A 20,667-nucleotide genomic window follows, 5' to 3' on the forward strand; every position below is an offset into this window, starting at 1 on the left:
AAAACTGTTGTCCTCAGGAGGTTCAGACCAGGGCTGGATGACCAAACTGGGTCCCTACAGAGATGACTGCATGGGATAAAGCAAGGTGGGGGGAACCACAGCATCACTGAGAGATGGCAACGCCAGCACAGCTGATGTCACCAGCCTGCTGCTCTGCCTCTTCACTGTTTATGGCTTTTAGACTTGCCAAAACAATTTTCAGGGAATGAATTTGCTCACATTTCCAATTGTGCTAAGGCAATACTGAAAACCAGTGGGGGGTTTGCTTTGTTTAAGCAAACCTACAGTCAGACAACAAACCTAGTGAACCTACAATCAGACCACAGGAAAATATTCTGGTCTGAGCCAGGTCTATAAGGGGGCAAGAGGCTGAGCTGGGACCTCTCCCAGCCCTAGCCAGGCCCTGGGCTGCTCTTGCACTGTCCTTCACGCTGTTGCACCGCTAGCCAGAGAGTGTGCAGGGAGGCTGGCAAAGTCCATAAAAACTTCCCCCAGATGAGTCACCAGGCCAGAAAGGTTGTTCTGAGGGTAAGACGCTCTGCAGAAAGGGAAGTACATTTTTTTCTCCTCTGTTATCAGAGAAGGGGCAGGGTTCACAAATGAGTTCACAGCCTGCCAGAAATAGATAATCTCCCATGTGGTGAGCACAGGCACCTGTCACTGGGCCAGATGCAGTCTGGGGACTGCACCTCCAGAGCACTGAGACAGCACTGGCACGGCCAGGTACCTTCAGCCAGCTGGTGGCATGCACACACCAGCTTTCCTGCTGCTCCCTGGCTTCTCTGTTGTGCAACTGTTCAAATAAAGACTTTGTTCAAAGGATGGCCAACCACCACCCTTCTCTTGCTCCTTCTGGAGAACCATGGGCTGCCTTCAGGTGTAACAGACTAAAGAATTGGCCCCAGGGGTTAACTAATGCCACATCTGTCATGCTTAAATGGAACAAGGCTTGCCTTCTGCAGCTAGCCTGAAAGACACATGCTGCTGCCTTGAGGTTCCCCCCCTCCCAGAACGCCCAGCACACAGAAGCCAGCAAAGCCCATGGCCAAAGAGCGTGCTCCTTCTGGTCCATTGCTGACCCATATCTTTGGTCTCCAGCTCCGTACTTTCTGCAGCACTTCATTAGCTCTGTTTTGATTGACTTTATGAGACCAAGGAGTCACTGGGAGTCCACACAGGCTCTCTTCCATGTCTTCACATCCCCACAGTATCCATCAGATGATGCAGTTGTAGGCATTGACTGTACTAATTAGCCTTACTCACCCTGAGCAGCCTCATTTGTAGATGGTTTCCCACTCCAAGCCTTTTGCCCAAGGCCCAGGAGACCCATTTAAGCTCAGGGTTGGGCCTTCAGCCCTTGCTGTGGGTGTATTGTAGGAGTGCTGGTCTGATATCCTCACTCCGTCTGTGTTTCCTGGGTGGACCTTGGACCTTTACTGGAGGTAGCTTGTCTCATGGACAGATGGACAGACCTTTTGGCGTTGTAGCTGCGCCTCTGGCCCCATCTCCTGCTGCTCCAGACTGGATCTTCCCCAAATGAATCCTGGACCCAGTTCCTCACTTTGCTGTGACTGTTAATGGACCCTGTTATGGACACCCAGCTCTCTGCTGTGCTCAGACACTGCGGGACCTTACCTCACCTGTGAGGGCACTGCCTGTGCTGGGGTCCCCCTCATCCTGCTCTTGCTGCTCCCTGCAGGCTGGGCCTGGCAGTGAGACACCTCTGGTATTGTCTTCTCCAAGCCTCTCCAGGGTGATGTGTGAGGAGCACAATTATTCCTGTGAAGCAGGGCTCCTGCAGTCTCCATACTCTCAGGGCTGAGACTTGGACTGTGATTTAAGAAATGTCAGTTCTGTCCCTGCTCAGTTTTGTGGTTTTCCTATGAAATGTTATGCAAGTGTGCACATGCTTAGGGCAGACTCTGCTCAAGATAGCTTACCAGCCCTTCCTTGATACTGGCTTAGTATAATGTAGCGTGACCCCTTGGGTTTACAAAGAGGTCTCTCACCTCTCTTCTGTGTTTAAGTCTCTGCCGGAGATCCCTTTTTATGTTCACCTGGAGCTGTTGCCCTGGGTGAGCTGAGCTATGTTTTGGAGCCCCACCACCCTGCAGCTGCAGTCACGGGAGCCAGTTCCCCTTTCTTCTGAATGCCACAGGCACAGTGAAGCTAGTGATGCCCTTGTTTAGGGGTAACCTTATGGTAAAGAAAACACCAAGGGCATGTCAAAAAAAGTCCACAGCCATGTAAGGGACCTTAAGGAACTGCACAACTGCAGTTTTGTTGTGTGGCTTTTGTTCTTCCAAGACAGCTTTCCCATGCTTTGTGTTTGTCTAATCCACTTTTATGAAGGCTGTGTCCATGTCTGCTTTACTGCAAGGGCTACGCTTGTAAATACAGAGGTTGTCAGGCCTCGCCATGGTCAGACCTGTTCAGTGACCACCTCAAGTAATGGAGAAAGCTTCATTTCTGAAGCACCCTTGAATTCTGCCAGATGAGCTGCAAGGCCACAAAGTAAATAATTTTTAAAAAGTAATAATAGAAAGAAGTGAGAAGAGTCCTCTAAGAAAGCATGGAATGTCAACTTGACAGCTCAGGCCACATTCAGCACAAGTACTTCTTTTATTATATTATCTAGGAACCTTAAAGTATTTTTCTCATTACATTCTTTCAATTGTCAAATATTTTTCTTGAGAGTGTTGGGTTTTATCCTATTGAAAAACTAAGGAACAAGTTCATAACTTGTCTTCTTGGAGTTATCAGGACTAAATCATTACAGGCTTCCCAGCTCCAGCTGAAATTAGTTTTATTCTGTTATGGTAGCTTTGCTTTAAAAGCTTACCTAAAGCAGTTCTCCATTTCTGTCTTTAGCTCTAAGAGCCCAAGAAAGGACAGGGTTGAAAAAAGGAGGCTGAATCCTCAGCAAACATTATTACCCCCCCCCCAGTTTCTACATTTCACAGAAGCTTCCCCAGCACAGATTTTCCCTGGGAAGCAGCAACTCCTCCTGACACCCCAGGTCTGTCCTTCATTTAACCTGGTGCGTGTTGATCAACCTCACTGGAGAAAAATGGAAAAAATGTCTCCTTTTCAGTGCATGTCCCAGGTATATACATTTTAGTTCACCATCCACAGGTCTGGAGGATGTGCACTGAAAAGAGCTTTATCAGGTGGCTTCTGCTTTATCAGGCAGAAGCTTTATCTTCAGCTATATCTTCAGCTTTATCAGGTAGGGTCCTGCATTAGCCTCCAACGTCAGGGCTCTTGCCTATATGGACATATCGTTCCTCCAGTTCTGTCACTCTCCCCCTGCCTACGAGCCTAAATTTGAAAAAACTGGCATCACACATTTTTTTCCCCCTTTTTCTTAGCAAAGTGGCTACTTTCAGTTTCTGGTCCAGGTGCCTCCAGCCCTTGCTCTGCTTGGCCGTGTTGGGGGGGATTCCTTGCCTGGCTGGAGTGAGTTTCTAGTCTCTGGGGTACAGGGAAGAGCTTCTTAATTCCCGGAGCTGATGGGCAAGCTTGCTCAGTGACTCAGTACAGATAATCCTCTGGAGAAAGGCTCCTGGACATGTCCTTCCTGCAGCCTTTGTAACTTGTGACTCTGGGCAGGACTTACCGCACAGGATATGCCTTGGTCGATCACCAGTTTCCAGTGCTTGGTGGTCCCCAGTGTCCAGCTGTAGGAAGCAGGCTTTGGAAGAGAATCTTGTTTTCATCCTTTTGAAGTGTCTTTCCAGCCTCTAGGAGCTGGCACAGTTGTACCTGGAGTCCCAGCATAAGCTCTGGCTCTGGGAAGGAATGAGAGCATTACGTTTGTTTTGTGATCATGTGTTGAGTCAACCAGGGCTTCAAAATGGATCTAGGACCACCTGCAGAGCAGAGCCTGCAGCTTCCAAAGCAGTGTAAAGACAATATGGCTGCTCCCAGCTGTATATTTCCAGTAGAGATGGGAACGCTCAGTTATCTGCTGAGACTCCATTTCCAGGTGTGTGGCTTGTTCTGCCAAAATCCTTCTTTCCCACAGTGGCACAGGTGCTGGCCAACACTGTACCCCAAGCTCTCCTCTTCCTCCTTTTGCAGAATCAAGATAACGATGTTTATTTTTCATGTAAACAAGCAAATTTTCCAGAGCCTGCTCAAATGAGAAGGGAACTTTGGCCAGCTGTGGGGCTTTCCAGCGTCCCTCAGTTAACGACAATACATCAGCCTTTCCCTTCCCAAAAAAAGTAAAAGAATAGACATTAAGGGATCTCCAGGGAGTCGTGAATTGTCTAGCTGTGATAGGGATCACTTGAAAACAAGAGAAAGGGGAAGCAGAGGAGCCTGGGCCAGCTCTTCTGCCAACAAGCACACCTCTGCAGAAGTGGGGCCACACTAGCATTTTACTTACTTCTCCGGGTTCTTTCCATCCAGAGCAGCCTCTGGATATCCCTGTGCTGGGTATTCCTGTGCTTGCAGTTCTCCCTTGCACAGCCGGATGGGTGAAGCCCCAGGCCAGGGGGAGGCACGCAGCAAGATCATTCCCTACAGGTTTCCAAAATGCTTCTCTGTTGCCTGGGGTCCAGCCCAAGTGGTTTTGCCCTAGGTGTAGTTAAGGCTGTGCACTCCCCTGGGCAGTGGTGTGGGTGCCCTGGCTGCAGGGGAGCCTGTGTTCCCCCACTTTGGGGACATCTGCCATGGAGATGACAGCAGCAGGCCACCTGCTCAGGGGCCCTGGTCCTACACATATCACAAGCAATATAAAAATGCAGCCAGACCAAGCAGCATCAGGAGCTGTGATATGGTCCATGTGCCCAGCTCGGTGTTACCAGTTTGCAAGAAGAGAGCCTGCAGCACAGCAGAAATGGGGAAATGGCTGAGAAGGTAAGGCAGCACCCACAAAGCCTGTGGGAGGAAGGAAAGATGCTTTCAGGGACCAGTAGCATGAGGAATTCATTGTAGCCCTGGGAGCTGTTGAGTCACTGGGTTGAAGGCATGCCAGGAGGAATGACACTGACTTTGGGGGTTATGTGATCTATTTACAAGTGTGTTATTTTTATTCTAGCCTACCTTGTGCTTCTAGGGTTCTTGGGTTTTAAAAGGTTCCCTACTGGGAACCTTTTTCATTTATGGTCTGACAAAACATTGCTTTGGGTGTTCAAAGCCCTTTTGGTGAATTTGCAGAGTTTGTTAATGAGGAAAGAAGCACAAGGAGTCGCATCAATGCTCTGGTCAGTTGGAGATCCCTGTAAGCTGGTTAACTTAACCATTGTCCAGCATCTTCTCTTTCCATCTGACTTCTGCAAGGGAGACGTACACATACACATGCACACCCACACCAGGACACGAGTGCAGGCAATGGCGCAGTGCCCCTGACTGTGGCTCTGTCTCCAGCTTGGAGGATGACTGCTGAAGAGGATGTGTCCTTATATTGATGGCTGTGCACTCGAGGCACAAGGGGGCTTGCTCTGACCCTAAAACATAGCATAGAGTCATAAATCAGCCACAAATCCCTGTATTGAAAGAGTGACAGGTTCATCCGCTAGGTCCCAATGACATGAGAGCTGATGGCACCTCTTGCCATGAGCTTTCTTTGGGATTGGACAACTGGAGGGAGCACAGCATACGAAACACTGACTTCAGGAGTCTGCTCCTGTGTTGCAGCACCCCTGTGAATCTCTGTGAGTAGGGCAGGGGGCCCTTACCTCTGCTTGTGGCTACTACATCCAGGCTGATGAGACAGCCTCGGGTACTGTCCTTCCAAAAAAGGCTTCATCCTTCTTCCAGCCATGCCTTGCTTCTTGCAGGGGTGAAAGAAAAACATAAATTGGGAAGCTTTGCTTCCAGCATCCTGCTTCAGGAGTGCCAGCAGAAAAGGAGCAGCACAGCCCTGGAAGGCATCCTTGTCCCCAGCCACCATGCTGTGCTCTCCTGGCGATGCCACGTCCAGCGCTGCCTTATCCCTGTGCAAACAGTGTGGTGCTCCAGGGAAAGGGAGCTCTTCTGATTTACACCAGTTGTGGGCATACTCACTGGTGGGGGCTTGGGGCTGAGCAGCTCCAGCCCCCTGACTGGGGGCGTCTCTGGGGGCCTCACGGCATCGGTGACCTCATATCAACTCCTCTGGGAGAAGTCACATCTTTGGGATGTAGGAACTCTGTCTCTGCACAGAAGCTGAGACAAAGCACAACAGCTGCGGTGCTCTGAGTGTTTTAATAATTTCTTCTGCTGCCCAGTTTTTGGCATACACCACTTGGGCTCCTTCTTGAGTGGGAGATGTGCCTCCTACTGCAGCTGAGGTCAAGGAGATCTGGGCATGACAAGAGCAGGCCTTAGGATTCTGCAGTTTTCCCCCAAGTTTTTTAAAAGGCAGCCAGGGATGACACAATGCCCAGCATAATATCCCGCTTGAGCCCTGCTCCAAAGCAACAGAGGATAGCTGGGGAGTGCCAACATGAACAAGGGCTTGTGGTGACCCCTTGGGCAGCATACAGTGGTTGAAGGGGGACCGTGGCGCCCCAAGGACCTGTGTGGGACCCTGCTGCTCCATGCACTCACTCACAGCCTGAAAGAAAAGAGGGAACAGGGAAAGAACAAGCATCGGGCCAGAGGCTGTGCATGACTGGCAAAGAGCTGGAGGGCCTGCTGGTCTGAGTGTCTGGGTGAGGAAGGGGGAGCTGGGCAGAGCAGGGTGAAGCATTCCCCAGGTGAACACCAAGAGGTGGCCCCCATCAGCAATGCCTTTCTGCATGTCCTTGCAGGATCTGGGAGGCTGCAAGGCTGCAAAGAGAAGGAAGATGTAGGAAAAATACTCAAGAACTCTAAACACAAACTTTTCCTTCTAAATCTTTCAGCCTGATTCAGCCTCATGCTCTGCCCCACAGCCAGAAGGCTAAAGCAGCCTCATCTGCAAGGGAAGACTCAGCTGCACCCAACTGTCCTTTCACCCAACACTCCTCAACGATAGGAGAGGAATTTTGTTGGAAAACTTGTGTTCCTCTCCATAGGAACAGCTGCAATTGCGACGCAATGTTTGACAGTATTTGACATCCTACAGCTTTTGAGCCACAAAGGGCTGGTGGGAGCAGTGGTCACTACATTCCTGCTTAATGCTCCCCTGGGAGTTCAACTGATCCACACTTTCTCCAGAACTTTTTTTTTTTTTCTGTCAGGCTGAAAAGTGACTTTGTACTGAAAGCATGGTACTGCCTTTTTTGTCAACACAAATCCATTCTCTGTGGGTTTTGGAGCCCTTCAGTCTCTGCTTCCGTGGAGGAGGATTTCACTTCCCTCTTCAGCTTTGTGGCTTTCCCACAGGCCAGTCTCAGTTTACAGAGAAGTTATTGAGGTCTGCTTGTCCTTTCTTTCTAGGGATTACCTCTGTCTGTAACCCTAGAGGTGCCACGTGACATGGAAATTCCCTTGCCCTAAGCAAATGCATAGGGCTTTCACTTGAATTTGGTAGAAATTCTTTGGAAAAGAGCTAAAATGGGGAGGGGGTGGAGAGGATAAATTGCAGCACCTCCCTGCCTGAGCTGACATTGCAGCTCTTCAGAAGAGGCAGAGCAGCACTGTACTGAGGAAGAGCCCTCGCACAGCCACCATGCTCAGCACAAGACCAGTCCTGCTGCTCGTGCTGCTCCTCACCTTCTCCCAGCACTGCACCACAGGTGAGGCACCTCGCGGGCTGCCAGCACCCTGCTCTCGCCAGCCACCGCTGGTGTCAGGGCTGGGGACCTGGCTGGGGGTGTTGCCCTGGGGAGGTCAGGGAAGAAAGCCCAGCGGGGACGGTGCTGTTGGCAGGAGGAGCGACCCCAAGGGCTCCTGGCTGGGAAAAGGGCTGCACGTCCCAGGGGTGCAGGGAAGGATGGGGACAGAACCCTGAGCTGGGTGGCCTTGGCATGGGGCTGGTGGTGCCTCCTCCTGCCGCAGGAAGGAAGTCACCTGGGGCTCCTTGCAGCAGCAGCTGCAGAAATTGAGGGATTTTGTGTGTGTCAGCTTTCTTATGGGGAAATGACTTAAAGACTGCTTTCCAAACCAGCATCCACAATCTCACTTTCTCTCCCTTCTCCAGTTCTGCACACACCTTCAGAATGCTGCTTTGATTACTTAAAGTCACCTCTCCGGTCTGATGTGCTGAAGAATTTCTACACGACTCCCAAAGAGTGTTTTTACCCAGGAATTGTGTAAGTCCTTGTAATTTCCCTACCATTGTACTGTCTCCTGGGATGCTGCAGGTGCTTTATTCCATCCCATCTGGTGACAGGACCCAGCCCTCTGCAGAGGACCAGGGCAGGTCTATGTGGCCTCTATCCACAGGAGGGGCTGCAGCAGGGTGGCTGACTGGCAGCACAAAGCGGGGAGGACACAACTCTCTGGCCACTTCTACAGAGCATGGTTAAGGACGCAAGTCCATTGGGGCTCCTGAAGGCTCTTCAGAGCATCTAGGGCCACAGGGAAGGGAAAAGGATTGCAGGGAAGGGAAGAGGGAGGACATGGGTCTGGGATTGCAGCTGTTGTTTCCCACCAACCTTTGCCTTTCATCTCGTCAGGTTTGAGACCAGGAACGGGACCAAGATCTGTGCAAACCCAAAGATACGTTGGGTGGAGAAAGCAGTTGAGAAACTTCTCAAAAGGAAGAAGTCTCATGCCTCCTGATGCAGAGCAGACACCCCAGTTCAGGCTACCCAACTTTCTGATGGGAATATTTCTACACAGCATCCTGCAGAGGTCCTTGATGCTGATGGATGGCACGGCCTCCCCAGAGCCTTGTGCTGCACTGACCAGCCAGGCACCAGATCCTGGGATGCTGCAGCCCTGCCAGCTTCCACCCATGGAGCAAATAAATACACCTTAAATAAAGGTTTAGTTCACACACTATCAAGGAATGGCGTCCTTCTCTCTCCCAGTCCCAGCAGAGTGCTGCCGCTGGCTGGTCAGGGCATGGAGCCACTCATGGTGGGTGCCAAGGGGCTGGGGTGGGATGAGGGCTCTTCCACTGCCTCCTGAAGCCTTGTGAGTCTCACTGGGGCTGGACCGGGAGGGGGTGTACTGGGTTTATGTGGCAAGGTATGGGGGGGGGGAGGGGGGAGTTGGAGACATGGCCTTTCTGAGAGAACAGCCCAGCAGCTGCCCCGTGTTCGAGAACAGCCAGCTCCAAAGGGAACTGCCGCTGGCCAGAGCTGAGCCCTCCAGTGCTGCTAGTTGTGCCTCGGGAGAGCACACAGTAGAAAGGGAGAAAAACTGCTGCACAAAGCAGCTGGGAGAGAGGGGTGAGAAATGAGATTCCCCCTCATCACAGCCCTGCAGCCACCAAGGTCAGTGCAGAAGGGGGGCAGGAGGTTCTCCAGGCATGGAGCAGAGGTTCATCTGCAGCCTGTGGAGCAGGCGGTCCCCCTGCAGCACGTGGTGTAGGCGTCTGCCTGGGCAGGTTGTGGGCCCTCTGTCTGGGTTCCAGCCTCAGCAGTTGTGGCAGGGGGACACCATTTTGGTTTCAGCCGAACTGCAGAATCACAGGGTGGTTTGGGTTGGGAGGGGCCTTAAAGATCATCTAATTCCAATGCCCTTGCCACGGGCAAGGACACCTCCCACTAGAACAGGTTGCTCCAAGCCCCATCCAACCTGGCCTTGAACATTTCCAGGGATGGGGCATCCACAGCTTCTCTGGGCAGCCTGTTCCCGTGCCTCAGCACCCTCATGGTAAAGAATTTCTTCCAAATATCTAATTGAAATCCACCCTTTTTTAGATTAAAGTCATTACCATTTGTCCTATCACCACACTCCCTGACAGAGTCCCTCCCCAGCTTTCCTGTAGGCCCCCTTTAGACAATGGAAGGCTGCTATAAAGTCTCCCCAGAGCCCTCTTTTCTCCAGGCCAAACCCCTGCTCACTCAGCCTGTCTTCAGAGGGGTGAAGGCTGCTGCTTGTTGCCACGGGAATGGAGGAAAGCCGCGCGCCAATGGCTGCCTAGGTACCAGAGGCTCCTCTGCTCCTCTGCACACCACAATCCCCTGCTGCACTGCAGGACCCTGCAAGAAGGACCCTGCTGCTTCGGGGATTGCAGGAGAGCTGGGGGACAGGAAGGTCTGGCAGCCACTTTGGAAACAGAGGCTACCAGAGGGGTCTTTGGCTGCAGACACGTACAGCAAGTACTGCTTCAGAAGCCCCCGGATCCTGTAGTCCGCACCCCTGCTGTCGTAGTTGAACCTCAGCAGGCAGCTAAGACCCACACAGCTTGCTCAAACCCCTGGCGGGATGGCGGTAAGAGTGCAAAACCTTGTGGGGTGAGAGGGTGAGATGAAGATGGTTTAACAGGTAAAGTAAAAGCTGCATGTGCAAACCAAGCAAATTAAGGAATTCATTTACAACTTCACAACGGCATGCAGATGGCAAACCAGGCAAGCAGAACTTCATCATGTGTAATGCACACATGGGAAGACTTTGGCCAGGCTCCAAACATTGGCACACTTCCTTCTCTTTTTCCTGACAAGGTTTCATAAGTAAGGGGGAAAAAATAAAAAGCAAAAACAAAACACAGAATCATAATACCAAGTGATACCAAACCAACCACTCAGCATCAGCTGGCTGATTGGCAGTCCCCAAGCAATAGCCACCCAGGAAAAGCTCTCCATGTTTTTATTATACAAACTGCTGACCCACTGTTGACCCATGTGCACAGCTGTGTATTTTGCAACGCAGCTTTGAAGCTTCATTGCCCCTAAGGAGGAGATTGGGGGGTGGCAGTACCCTAACCCCACAGACCGACCAAGCTTCAACCCCTTGGCAGGGCAAGAAGACATAATGTTGAGAAGCTGACAGCCTTGGTGCTGGAACTCCCATCTCCTTGGGAACAGGAATTTGGCAGCAGCACCTTTGGCAGTGGCTTCCATGAAAGAAAAGATTTGGTGCTGACAGACAATCCTGACACACTGCAAGTCTCAGAATCTGAGGGCTCATGGACATAAAAAGGCAGGTGGACATTTCTGGGGTGGACCAGAAGGTCTTCAGTTTGAGGAAGTCTTTCAAAATACTACCTGGAGTCTTCATGAGCCCTTGGGCCATTGAAACATGCTGTTTCCTTGGTCTTAGAACCCTGACAGCTATAAATACCAGCCAGCAGGGCCTGGGCTACCAAAACCTCCAGCTCCATCCTCAGCTGCCAACTGGCCACCAGTTCCTGTGCTATGACTTTGACTGTGGGTGCTGCAGCCCAGGGAGAGGCAGCTGAGGCTCCTTGCCACGTGGGCCAGAGCCTCCTGCTGTCCGTACTCCTCTTCCTCTTGGGACTCCAGCAACTCTTGCCAGCACAGGGCCATACAAGTAGGGTGCATAAAAGCCATACGCAAAGGGTCCCCATCTTGAGCTGGCCACCAGGCCTGGGGGGACTGTGGCCCTGGCTCTTCAGCCTGGGGGCCTGGCTGCTGCCCAGGGCTGGGCCACAACCAAACAAGGAGCAGCTGGGCCCCCATTTTCGGCTGCCATCTGGACACAAGGCCTGGGGGAAAAGGTCTTTCCTCCAGATGCCAGTGTCCCTCTTGGCCCAGGGCCCCTGTGCTGCCCAAGTCTGGCCCTCATCCAGGCCAGGGGGAGCCAGACCCCTTCTTTAGCTGCCAGCTGGCCACCAGGCTTCTGCCCAGGGCCGGTCCTGGTAGATTCTTACTCAGGGCACAAAATGGCCCCCATCTCTTGCAGGTGCTGAGGCAAGCACATTTAGCTGCAGGAGCAACCTGCTCTGCATGGACAGCAGGACCCTGGTCCAGATCCTGTGTTACGACGGGTGTTGCAGCCAGGCCACCGTTAGGATTTCCAGGTGGCTGAAAAGTCCAGGAGGGTGGCTAGAAAACCACCCTCTCTGAAGAAATCCTTCAGCATTGGCAACCATGACCAAAAAGGCAAAGGCAGAACTATAGCAATAAGCCACCGGTCAAACAACTGCCATAAACTCACCAGAACCTCTCAGCCATGGCCAGGAAAAGCAGCACTATCCAAGTCAGGAGTAGGTATTGCCAGGTAGAGAGGTGCTTCACTTTGAGGAAGTGTTTTAAACGACTGCCTTGAGGCTCCAGGAACCTTCAGGCCAGTGAAATGCCTGGCTTCCTCGGTCTTACCGCCCTCTCCTGACAGCTACAAATCGCTCTCCACAGCCAGCAAAGCCTGGCCTAATCCAAGCCTCCTGCTCAGGGGCTCCCTGCAGAACCCCCAGCCACTGGCCCTGCTGGGTGCCCTTCTCTGGTCCAGCGTCTGTGCCCTCCGCCTGGGCTCTGTGATGCGCTCGGTGGTGTCACAGAGCTGGCAGCGACCTCACAGTCTCACTCCTGCCCTTATCCCCTGGTGACAGCAGCCACAGAGGCCTCTGTTGCATGGAGGAGCATCTCCAGCGGATGGCACAGACACTTGTCTCTGGCCCCAGCATGCTGGATACCCTGGGACTGACACTGCACGGCTGCCTCTGCCTCGGCCCCAGCCTCAGCCTGCTCCTGGCGGCCTGGGCCACCCTGCACTGCTGCCACAGCACATGAGGCAAAGGCCACCAGGTATGAGGGAGGCTCCAGGCCAGCCCTTCTCAGGAAGCCTGGCAGGGCAGGGAGGCTGGCGGTTTGAGGGGATCCCAGTGCACCAAGGGATGGGACACGAGGCCTCTCGGTGAGCTCAGCTGGGGCCAGGCTCACTGGGGTGCTGCTTCTGCCAGCAGGTCTGTGCCAGGAGCCGAGGCAGGGGAAGGCGCATGAAGGATCATGACACAGATAGAGCTCTATTTGGCCCTGAAACTGATTCCTGCAGGTGCTGGGGTCCCCTAGGGCCCCTCTTCTGCCCAGGGCTGGGCCGCATCCTAGCCAGAGGCAGCCAGGCCCCATCTTCAAGAGGCCAGCTGGCCACCTGGCCCAGGCGCAGGGCCCGTCCCAGCAGACTTTTGCTCACAGTGCTCCATGTCCCCCATCTTTGCAGATGCTGAGGTGAGTGCGCACGGCTGCAGGAGCAGCTTGCTCTGGATGGGCAGCAGACCCCTAGGCCCTGTTCCTGCATGAGGATGTGCGGGAGGCCCTGAAGATGCACGTGCATGAGAGGAAGCTACACCACCAATGGGGCTTGCCTGCAGGGTCCCTGGCAGAACTCCAGGCACTGCTGTCAGTCCCCTAAGAGCAGCGTGCAGCGCTCCACATGCAGCACTGCCCTCGAGACCCAGGGCTGGGCACCAGGAAAACGGGTATCCGATGGAAAAAAAAACCCTGCTGCCTGTGCTGCGTGGGACAGAAGCTGCAAGGTAATGCAAAGGCCTCCCCGTCACTGACTCTTTCCCGTTAAATCCATTAAACCTTTTCCTATTAAAACTCCGCCTCTTCTGGGCAGCTGCACTGATATGAGCAGAGACATCTGGGACAGCTCTGAGGCTCACCACGGCGTGTTACTAATTACATGCCTACTGTACAACTACTTGAACTATACTTTTGCTGTATTAGGCTGTCATACCCTACCACATCCTGCCACACAGCATGATATTCCCTGCTGCGTTGCTGCAGCACATCAGACAGCACCGTCCTTTGCAGCAGCCTCTGTCTCTGGCTGCCATCCGGCATCTCCAGAGTTTTACACAGCAGCTTTAGGTCCCTGTCCCACATTGCTGAGGCTCCGAGCAGCAGCAGCCAAGCCCATTCGAAGCTGCCCTGATCAAAATAGCCGGCTTTCATGGCCTGGCCCATGCCGGGTGTCCCACAACAGGAGAGGGGACAGTGCAGTCCGTCACAGCCAGCACGCTCTCCTGCCTCTGCTCCCGGTGTGTGCGAGGCCTCCCACCACACAGCTGTGATCGTATAGTGGTCAGTACTCTGCGTTGTGGCCGCAGCAACCTCGGTTCGAATCCGAGTCACAGCAATGGTTTTGCAGAGATTCGGGTGCGCACAAAGGCGCCTTTGAAAATGCAAGGGAGACATCTGCAGGGAAGCTCCAGCAGGTGTGTCAGCAAAGATGCTGTGGTCCAAGGGGGAGGTAGCGGCCCTGCGGTACTCCCTGCTCCTCAGGGTTTGTGGAGGTTTTACTTAGCTGAGCAGCTGAGCTCCACCACAATCTCTCTCTCTCTCCCCCTCCTCAAAGGAAAGGGGGGAGAAAATACAGTGAAAAGGGCTCAAGGGTTGAGATAAGGACAGGGAGATCACTCAACAATTATCATCACGGGCAAAGCAGACTTTGCACAGGAAGATTAATATAATTTATTACCTATTACTAACATGCTAGAGCAGCAAGATAACTAAAAAAAAAATAATAAAATCAAAACACCTTTCTGCCGTCCACTCACCATCTTCTACGTCCTCCCCCAAAGCAGCACAGGGGAAATAGGGAAAAAAGGGCTGCAGTCAGTCCGTAACTCTTCGTCTCCGTCGCATCTTCACAGCCACTGTCTGCCCCTGCTCCACATGGGGTCCCTCCCACAGGATGCCATCCTTCCCAAACCGATCCCACATTGGCTTCCCACAGACAGCAGCTCTTCAAGAACTGCTGCAAACATGGGTCCGTACCACAGGGTCCATCCATCAGGAGCAAAGTGCTCTAACGTGGGTCCCCCATGGGCAGCAGCTCCTGCCGGGCAGCTGTGTGGACTCCTGTGTAGGCTCCCCTCCACGGGCTGCAGCTCTTGCCTGTAGCCTGCTCCACCGGAGGCTCTCCATGGGCCGAAACCTCCTTCAGGCCACATCCACCTGCTCACCCTCAAGATCCAGGGTTGAGCACCAGGAAAGTGGATGTCCGATGGAAAAATATCCCCTACTGCCTGTGCTGCGTGGGACAGAAGCTGCGAGGGAACGTGGAGGCCTCCCCATTACTGATTCTTCCTAGTACTGTTAAATCCATTAAACCCATTCCTATTAAAACTCCACCTCTTCTGGGCAGCTGCACTGATATGAACAGAGACATCTGGGAGGGCTCTGAGGCTCACCACGTCTGCGGGATGAAGAACACAGCACCCCTAACCATGCTGCCCACCTCAGCTGAGGGGGACTTCCAGAAAGCAGCCCCTACGCAGGGCTCATGGGACCATTCTGATGTCCCTCTTTGGGCTCTTGCACTGTTGTGAGGGCCTGGGAGCACTGGCAGGGAGGTGAAAGGCAGGCGCAGGATGGCTCTGGGAGAGCAAAATCTTGGCTGTCCTTGTCCTCATTAGGCGAGCCCACCTCAGGGTGCCAAAGGGAAGAGGAGGTCCTGAAGGGGGCAAGCAAATGAAGAGGGGATCACGCTCACATTGGATGTGTCTCTCTTGGTCAGTGTCCACCCTGGGCCACGTCACGCCACTCCCTCATGCCTTGATGCGGCACAGGCCAGTCAAAAAGTGGGTAAAAAGACAAAAAGATTACCCACACGAGATTTCCTTTCCAAACCAGACAGGAGCAAAGAGTAGGTAGCACCGACCACTGGGCTCCTCTGTGTCTGAGCCTGCTGCAAGGGAACGATTTCTCAGTAGGGGCAGGGGCTGGGACCAGGCAGGGAGGTGGCAGTGGGGCCAGGCCTTCCAGTGCCATTCTGCTCCATCCTTCCCAGACCAGGCCCAGGTCGTGCACGGAGGTCGGGGACATGCCATAATTTTACTAATTACACGCCTACTGTACAACTTAGCCCTGGCTGGAACTATTTTAACTGCACTTTTGCCATATTAGGCTGTCATACCCTACCACATCCTGCCCCACAGCATGATATTCCCTGCTGCGTTGCTGCAGCACATCAGACAGCACCGTCCTTTGCAGCAGCCTCTGTCTCTGGCTGCCATCCGGCATCTCCAGAGTTTTACACAGCAGCTTTAGGGCCCTGTTCCACATTGCTGAGGCTCCGAGCAGCAGCAGCCAAGCCCATTTGAAGCTGCCCTGATCAAAATAGCCGGCTTTCATGGCCTGGCCCATGCCGGGTGTCCCACAACAGGAGAGGGGACAGTGCAGTCCGTCACAGCCAGCACGCTCTCCTGCCTCTGCTCCCGGTGTGTGCGAGGCCTCCCACCACACAGCTGTGATCGTATAGTGGTCAGTACTCTGCGTTGTGGCCGCAGCAACCTCGGTTCGAATCCGAGTCACAGCAATGGTTTTGCAGAGATTCGGGTGCGCACAAAGGCGCCTTTGAAAATGCAAGGGAGACATCTGCAGGGGAGCTCCAGCAGGTGTGTCAGCAAAGATGCTGTGGTCCAAGGGGGAGGTAGCGGCCCTGCGGTACTCCCTGCTCCTCAGGGTTTGTGGAGGTTTTACTTAGCTGAGCAGCTGAGCTCCACCACAATCTCTCTCTCTCTCCCCCTCCTCAAAGGAAAGGGGGGAGAAAATACAGTGAGAAGGGCTCAAGGGTTGAGATAAGGATAGGGAGATCACTCAACAATTATCATCACGGGCAAAGCAGACTTAGCACAGGAAGATTAATATAATTTATTACCTATTACTAACATGCTAGAGCAGCAAGATAACTAAAAAAAAAATAATAAAATCAAAACACCTTTCTGCCGTCCACTCACCATCTTCTACGTCCTCCCCCAAAGCAGCACAGGGGAAATAGGGAAAAAAGGGCTGCAGTCAGTCCGTAACTCTTCGTCTCCGTCGCATCTTCACAGCCACTGTCTGCCCCTGCTCCACATGGGGTCCTCCCACAGGATGCCATCCTTCCCAAACCGATCCCACGTTGGCTTCCCACAGACAGCAGCTCTTCAAGAACTGCTGCAAACATGGGTCCGTACCACAGGGTCCATCCATCAGGAGCAAAGTGCTCTAAAGTGGGTCCCCCATGGGCAGCAGCTCCTGGGGGTTCTCTCATGGGGTCTCTCCTGTGGGGCTGCAGGGACAGCTTCCCCACACGCTGCCACAGCACTCCAACTGCTCCCTCTTCCCAGCACAGCTGGAGAATTCAGAGGCTCGTCCTGGAAATCACTCAGCTTTCCCCACTTTCCTTTCCCTCCTCCTGCCTCCCCATTGTGCCAGAAGGGCACCAGAAGAGGCAGTGGCCACCTGGCAGAGCAAAAGGAGCAGGGGGCAGCACCTTTCTGCCCTCCAGCTCAACTCTGGAGAGGCAAGAGAGCTTTCTGCTGCCTGCCAGCCGAGGGGAGAGACGGGGCCAGAAGGATCTGCCCCGGCGACCACGACCACGGGCAGCTGGTGCAGGGAGCATGGCTGGCTGGCGGGGAACTGCTGAGAAGCCCCCCCCAGCATGTCCCAACAATGACGCCTGCAGGGACTGTGGAGAGGACCCACACTGGAGCAGGATCTCCTGACAGGAGCTGCCGCCTGCGGAGAGGATCCGCCTCTGCCCTCTGAAGAGAGGCCAGTGCTGTCCTGGGCCAGACTCAGCCAGTTGCAGCCAGTTCCAGCTGGTCCCAGCCAACTCCACAGTAGCACCAATGTCTGCAACAGCTGAGCCCATCCACACAGCTGGTGCTCCCTCTGTGGAAAAGCATGGAAGAAAGGGGCAAGTGCTGCCCAGAGAGTAAATTGTACGGAGCACAAGTGTGCAGAACAGCTCTGCACACACCAGGGGTCCAGTGGAAGGTGGGGAGGAGATGCTCCCACCGCACAGCTGTGATCGTATAGTGGTCAGTACTCTGCGTTGTGGCCGCAGCAACCTCGGTTCGAATCCGAGTCACAGCAATGGTTTTGCAGAGATTCGGGTGCGCACAAAGGCGCCTTTGAAAATGCAAGGGAGACATCTGCAGGGAAGCTCCAGCAGGTGTGTCAGCAAAGATGCTGTGGTCCAAGGGGGAGGTAGCGGCCCTGTGGTACTCCCTGCTCCTCAGGGTTTGTGGAGGTTTTACTTAGCTGAGCAGCTGAGCTCCACCACAACTGCTCAATATGGTCTCCCCCAAGCCTTCTGTTCTCCAGGCTAAAGAACCCCAGCTCCCTCAGCCACTCCTCATAAGACTTGTTCTTTAGGCCCTTCAGCAGCTTCGTTGTCCTGTGTGCAAGCAAGATGAGTGTGCTGAAAAAGGGCTGCAAGTACATTAAAAGCCTGAGTAGTAAAAGCATGTCCCTCAAAACACGGAAGCTACTGTGAAGCAAGGCCATGGGTTCTGCAGGCCTCCTCTAGGTTTTTCTCTTGGGGTGGAGATGTCTCCCTGACCCCTGATAGAGGAACCCCTGTGGAGCTGGGGTCCACCTGCTGCTTTGGACATGTATGTGGCTGCAAAGCCCATTCAGCCCTCAAGGCCTTAGGGACAAAGGAGCTGAGCAGAGCGGGCAACTCTTTAAGGATGTTTTTCTTAGAGCGCAAGAACTCTCCATCCCCCTGTGTAAAAAAGCAGGCAGGGAGGGCAGACAACCGGGACAGCTGAGCAAGGACCTGCTGGTCAAACTGAGGTGCAAGAAGGAAATGCACATGCAGAGGAATGCACAGGGGACATGTGGCCAGGGATGCAGTGCAGATGTGCAGGGATGGGATCAGGAAAGCCAAGGCACAGATGGAACTGAGCTTGGCAAGGGATGCAAAGAATAACAGGAAGGGATTCTATAGGTACATTGCTCAGAAAAGAAAGGCCAAGGGGAGTGTACCCCCTCTGATGGATGAGAAGGGTGAACTGGTAACGACAGACATGGAGAAGGCTGAGGTACTCAACAACTTATTTGCCTCAGTCTTCACTGCCAGTCAGGCTTCCTAAGTTTTCTGTTTTCTGAGGCAGGAGGTGCACAGCAGGCTGAATTCTGTTTCCCTGAACCCGTAGATGGAGGCTGAGGGATCAAAGTCCCACCCACTGTTCGTGAAGAGCAGGTTCAGGACCACCTGATGAAACAAAACACATACAAGTCTATGGGGCCTGATGACATGCATCCCAGGTCCTGAAGGAGTTGGCGAAGTAGTTGCCGAAGTAATGGTCCTGAAGTAGTTGCCAAGCCTCTCTCCATCATATTTGAAAAGTCCTGGCAGTCAGGTGAAGTCCCTGATGAATGACTGGAAAAAGGAAAATATCACTCCCATTTTTAAAAAGGGTAGAAAGGAGGATCCAGGGAACTACAGACCAGTGAGCCTCACCTCTGTGCCTGACAAGATCATGGAAAAGATCCTCCTGGAAGCAGTGTCGAGGCACATGCAAGACAAGGAGGTGATTCAAGACAGCCAGCATGACTTCACCAAGGGTAAATCGTGCCTGACCAATCTGGTGGCCTTCTGTGATGGAGTGAGTGCATCGGTTGACAAAGGAAGACCGACCGATGTCATCTACCTGGACTTCTACAAGTCCTTTGACACAGTCCCACGTGACACGCTGGTCTCCAAAGTGGAGAGAGATGGATTTGATGGGTGGACCATTCAGTGGATAAGGAGTTGGCTCGATGGTCACACCCAGAGAGTGGTGGTCAATGGCTCTATGTCCAAGTGGAGGCTGGTGACGAGCGGTGTCCCTCAGGGGTCTGTCCTAGGACTGGTACTGTTTAATAACTTTATCAATGACATAGACAGTGGGATTGAGTGCACCCTCACCAAGTTTGCAGATGACACCAAGCTGAGTGGTGCAGTTGATACAACAGAAGGAAGGGATGCCATCCAAAGGGACCTGGACAAGCTGGAGAATTGGGTCCACATGAACCTAATGAGGTTCAACAAGTCCAAGTGCAAGGTGCAGCACCTGGGCTGGCGCAATCCCAGACATGAGGACAGGCTGGGAGAAGAACTCACTGAGAGCAGCCCCGCAGAGAAGGACTTGGGGGTTCTGGTGGACAAAAAGCTCGATGTGAGGCAGCAGTGCACACATGCGGCCCAGAAGGCCAACTGCATCCTGGGCTGCATCAACAGAGGAGTGGGCAGCAGGGGAGGGAGGTGAGTGTCCCCCTCTACACTGCCCTTGTGAGGCCCCACCTGGAGTCCTGCGTCCAGGTCTGGAGCCCCCAGCACAAGAAGCATGCTGATCTGTTAGAGTGGGTGCAGAAGAGGGCCACAAAGATGATCAAGGGGCTGGAGCACCTCTCCTATGAAGAAGGGCTGAGGGAGCTGGGCCTGTTCAGCCTACAGAAGAGAAGGCTCCGGGGTGACCTCATTGCAATATTTCAGTACTTAAAGGGGACTTCTAAAAAAGATGGAGAGCGACTCTTTGCTCAATCCCATAATGACAGGACAAGGGGGAAGGGTTTTAAACTAAAAGAGGGGAGATATAGATTAGAGATTAGGAGGAAATTCTTCACTCAGAGGGTGGTAAGGCACTTGCACAGGTTGCCCAGAGAGGCTGGGAATGCCCCATCCCTGGAGGTGTTCAAGACCAGGTTAGACGAGGCCCTAAGCAACCTGATCTAGTGGGTGGCATCCCTGCCTGTGGCAAGGGGGCTGGAACTAGATGATCCTTAAGGTCCCTTCCAACCCAAGCCATTCTGTGGTTCCCCCAGAAATTCTCAGGTGTGGTACGACTGCAGGCAGTCGAGGCACTAGAAGTGAGATTGCCCAAAGAGACCAGCTGTCTGGGGGGAGCTCCTGCAAGGACCGCTCAACCCACTGACCCTCTAAAGCTCCAAGTCATAAAGGATAGGAGTCATGAACTATACTGACCAATGAGGAACATACATATGTTGATAGATTGCAAGATGTCATAACTTTTGGTGAGCAGTGTAATTTGTTTATTGCCAGGAGGTGCTTTCTAATGTCTATAAGCATGCTTGTTTGTACATCCCCAAAGCAAACAAAAGCAGAACACCAGCAAAATAACCTGGCTGTTAAATGGATGCCGGCAATTGCCACTGAAGGAAATGAAACTGATTG

The 20,667-nt window shown here is 53.2% G+C and overlaps 1 protein-coding gene and 3 non-coding genes across 4 annotated transcripts; all 4 read left to right on the forward strand.

Moving 5' to 3' along the window:
* The first annotated feature begins 7,427 nt into the window (after nucleotides 1-7,427).
* On the forward strand, nucleotides 7,428-8,772 carry CCL22 (C-C motif chemokine ligand 22). The gene is made up of 3 exons (XM_035543704.1): nucleotides 7,428-7,652; nucleotides 8,057-8,168; nucleotides 8,535-8,772. The coding sequence occupies exons 1-3, from the start codon at nucleotides 7,586-7,588 to the stop codon at nucleotides 8,638-8,640; spliced, it is 285 nt and encodes a 94-aa protein (XP_035399597.1). The 5' UTR covers nucleotides 7,428-7,585; the 3' UTR covers nucleotides 8,641-8,772.
* Nucleotides 8,773-13,779: 5,007 nt separating this feature from the next.
* Nucleotides 13,780-13,851, forward strand: TRNAH-GUG (transfer RNA histidin (anticodon GUG)). Its single transcript has one exon. It is a non-coding gene; the product is annotated as a tRNA-His (tRNA).
* A 2,112-nt stretch (nucleotides 13,852-15,963) lies between these two features.
* TRNAH-GUG (transfer RNA histidin (anticodon GUG)) lies at nucleotides 15,964-16,035 on the forward strand. The gene has a single exon. It is a non-coding gene; the product is annotated as a tRNA-His (tRNA).
* A 1,472-nt stretch (nucleotides 16,036-17,507) lies between these two features.
* On the forward strand, nucleotides 17,508-17,579 carry TRNAH-GUG (transfer RNA histidin (anticodon GUG)). The gene has a single exon. It is a non-coding gene; the product is annotated as a tRNA-His (tRNA).
* Nucleotides 17,580-20,667: the final 3,088 nt, after the last annotated feature.

This window comes from Cygnus atratus, chromosome 12 (assembly GCF_013377495.2).
Source record: "Cygnus atratus isolate AKBS03 ecotype Queensland, Australia chromosome 12, CAtr_DNAZoo_HiC_assembly, whole genome shotgun sequence".
NCBI lineage: Eukaryota > Metazoa > Chordata > Aves > Anseriformes > Anatidae > Cygnus > Cygnus atratus.

What these genes read in the sequence shown, in the direction of transcription:
- CCL22 (XM_035543704.1), top strand. Translation starts at nt 7,586, where the DNA reads ATGCTCAGCACAAGACCAGTCCTGCTGCTCGTGCTGCTCCTCACCTTC. An exon ending in CTCCCAGCACTGCACCACAG is followed by an intron (nt 7,653 to 8,056) that starts GTGAGGCACCTC and finishes TCCCTTCTCCAG; the next exon opens with TTCTGCACACACCTTCAGAA. An exon ending in TGTTTTTACCCAGGAATTGT is followed by an intron (nt 8,169 to 8,534) that starts GTAAGTCCTTGT and finishes TCATCTCGTCAG; the next exon opens with GTTTGAGACCAGGAACGGGA.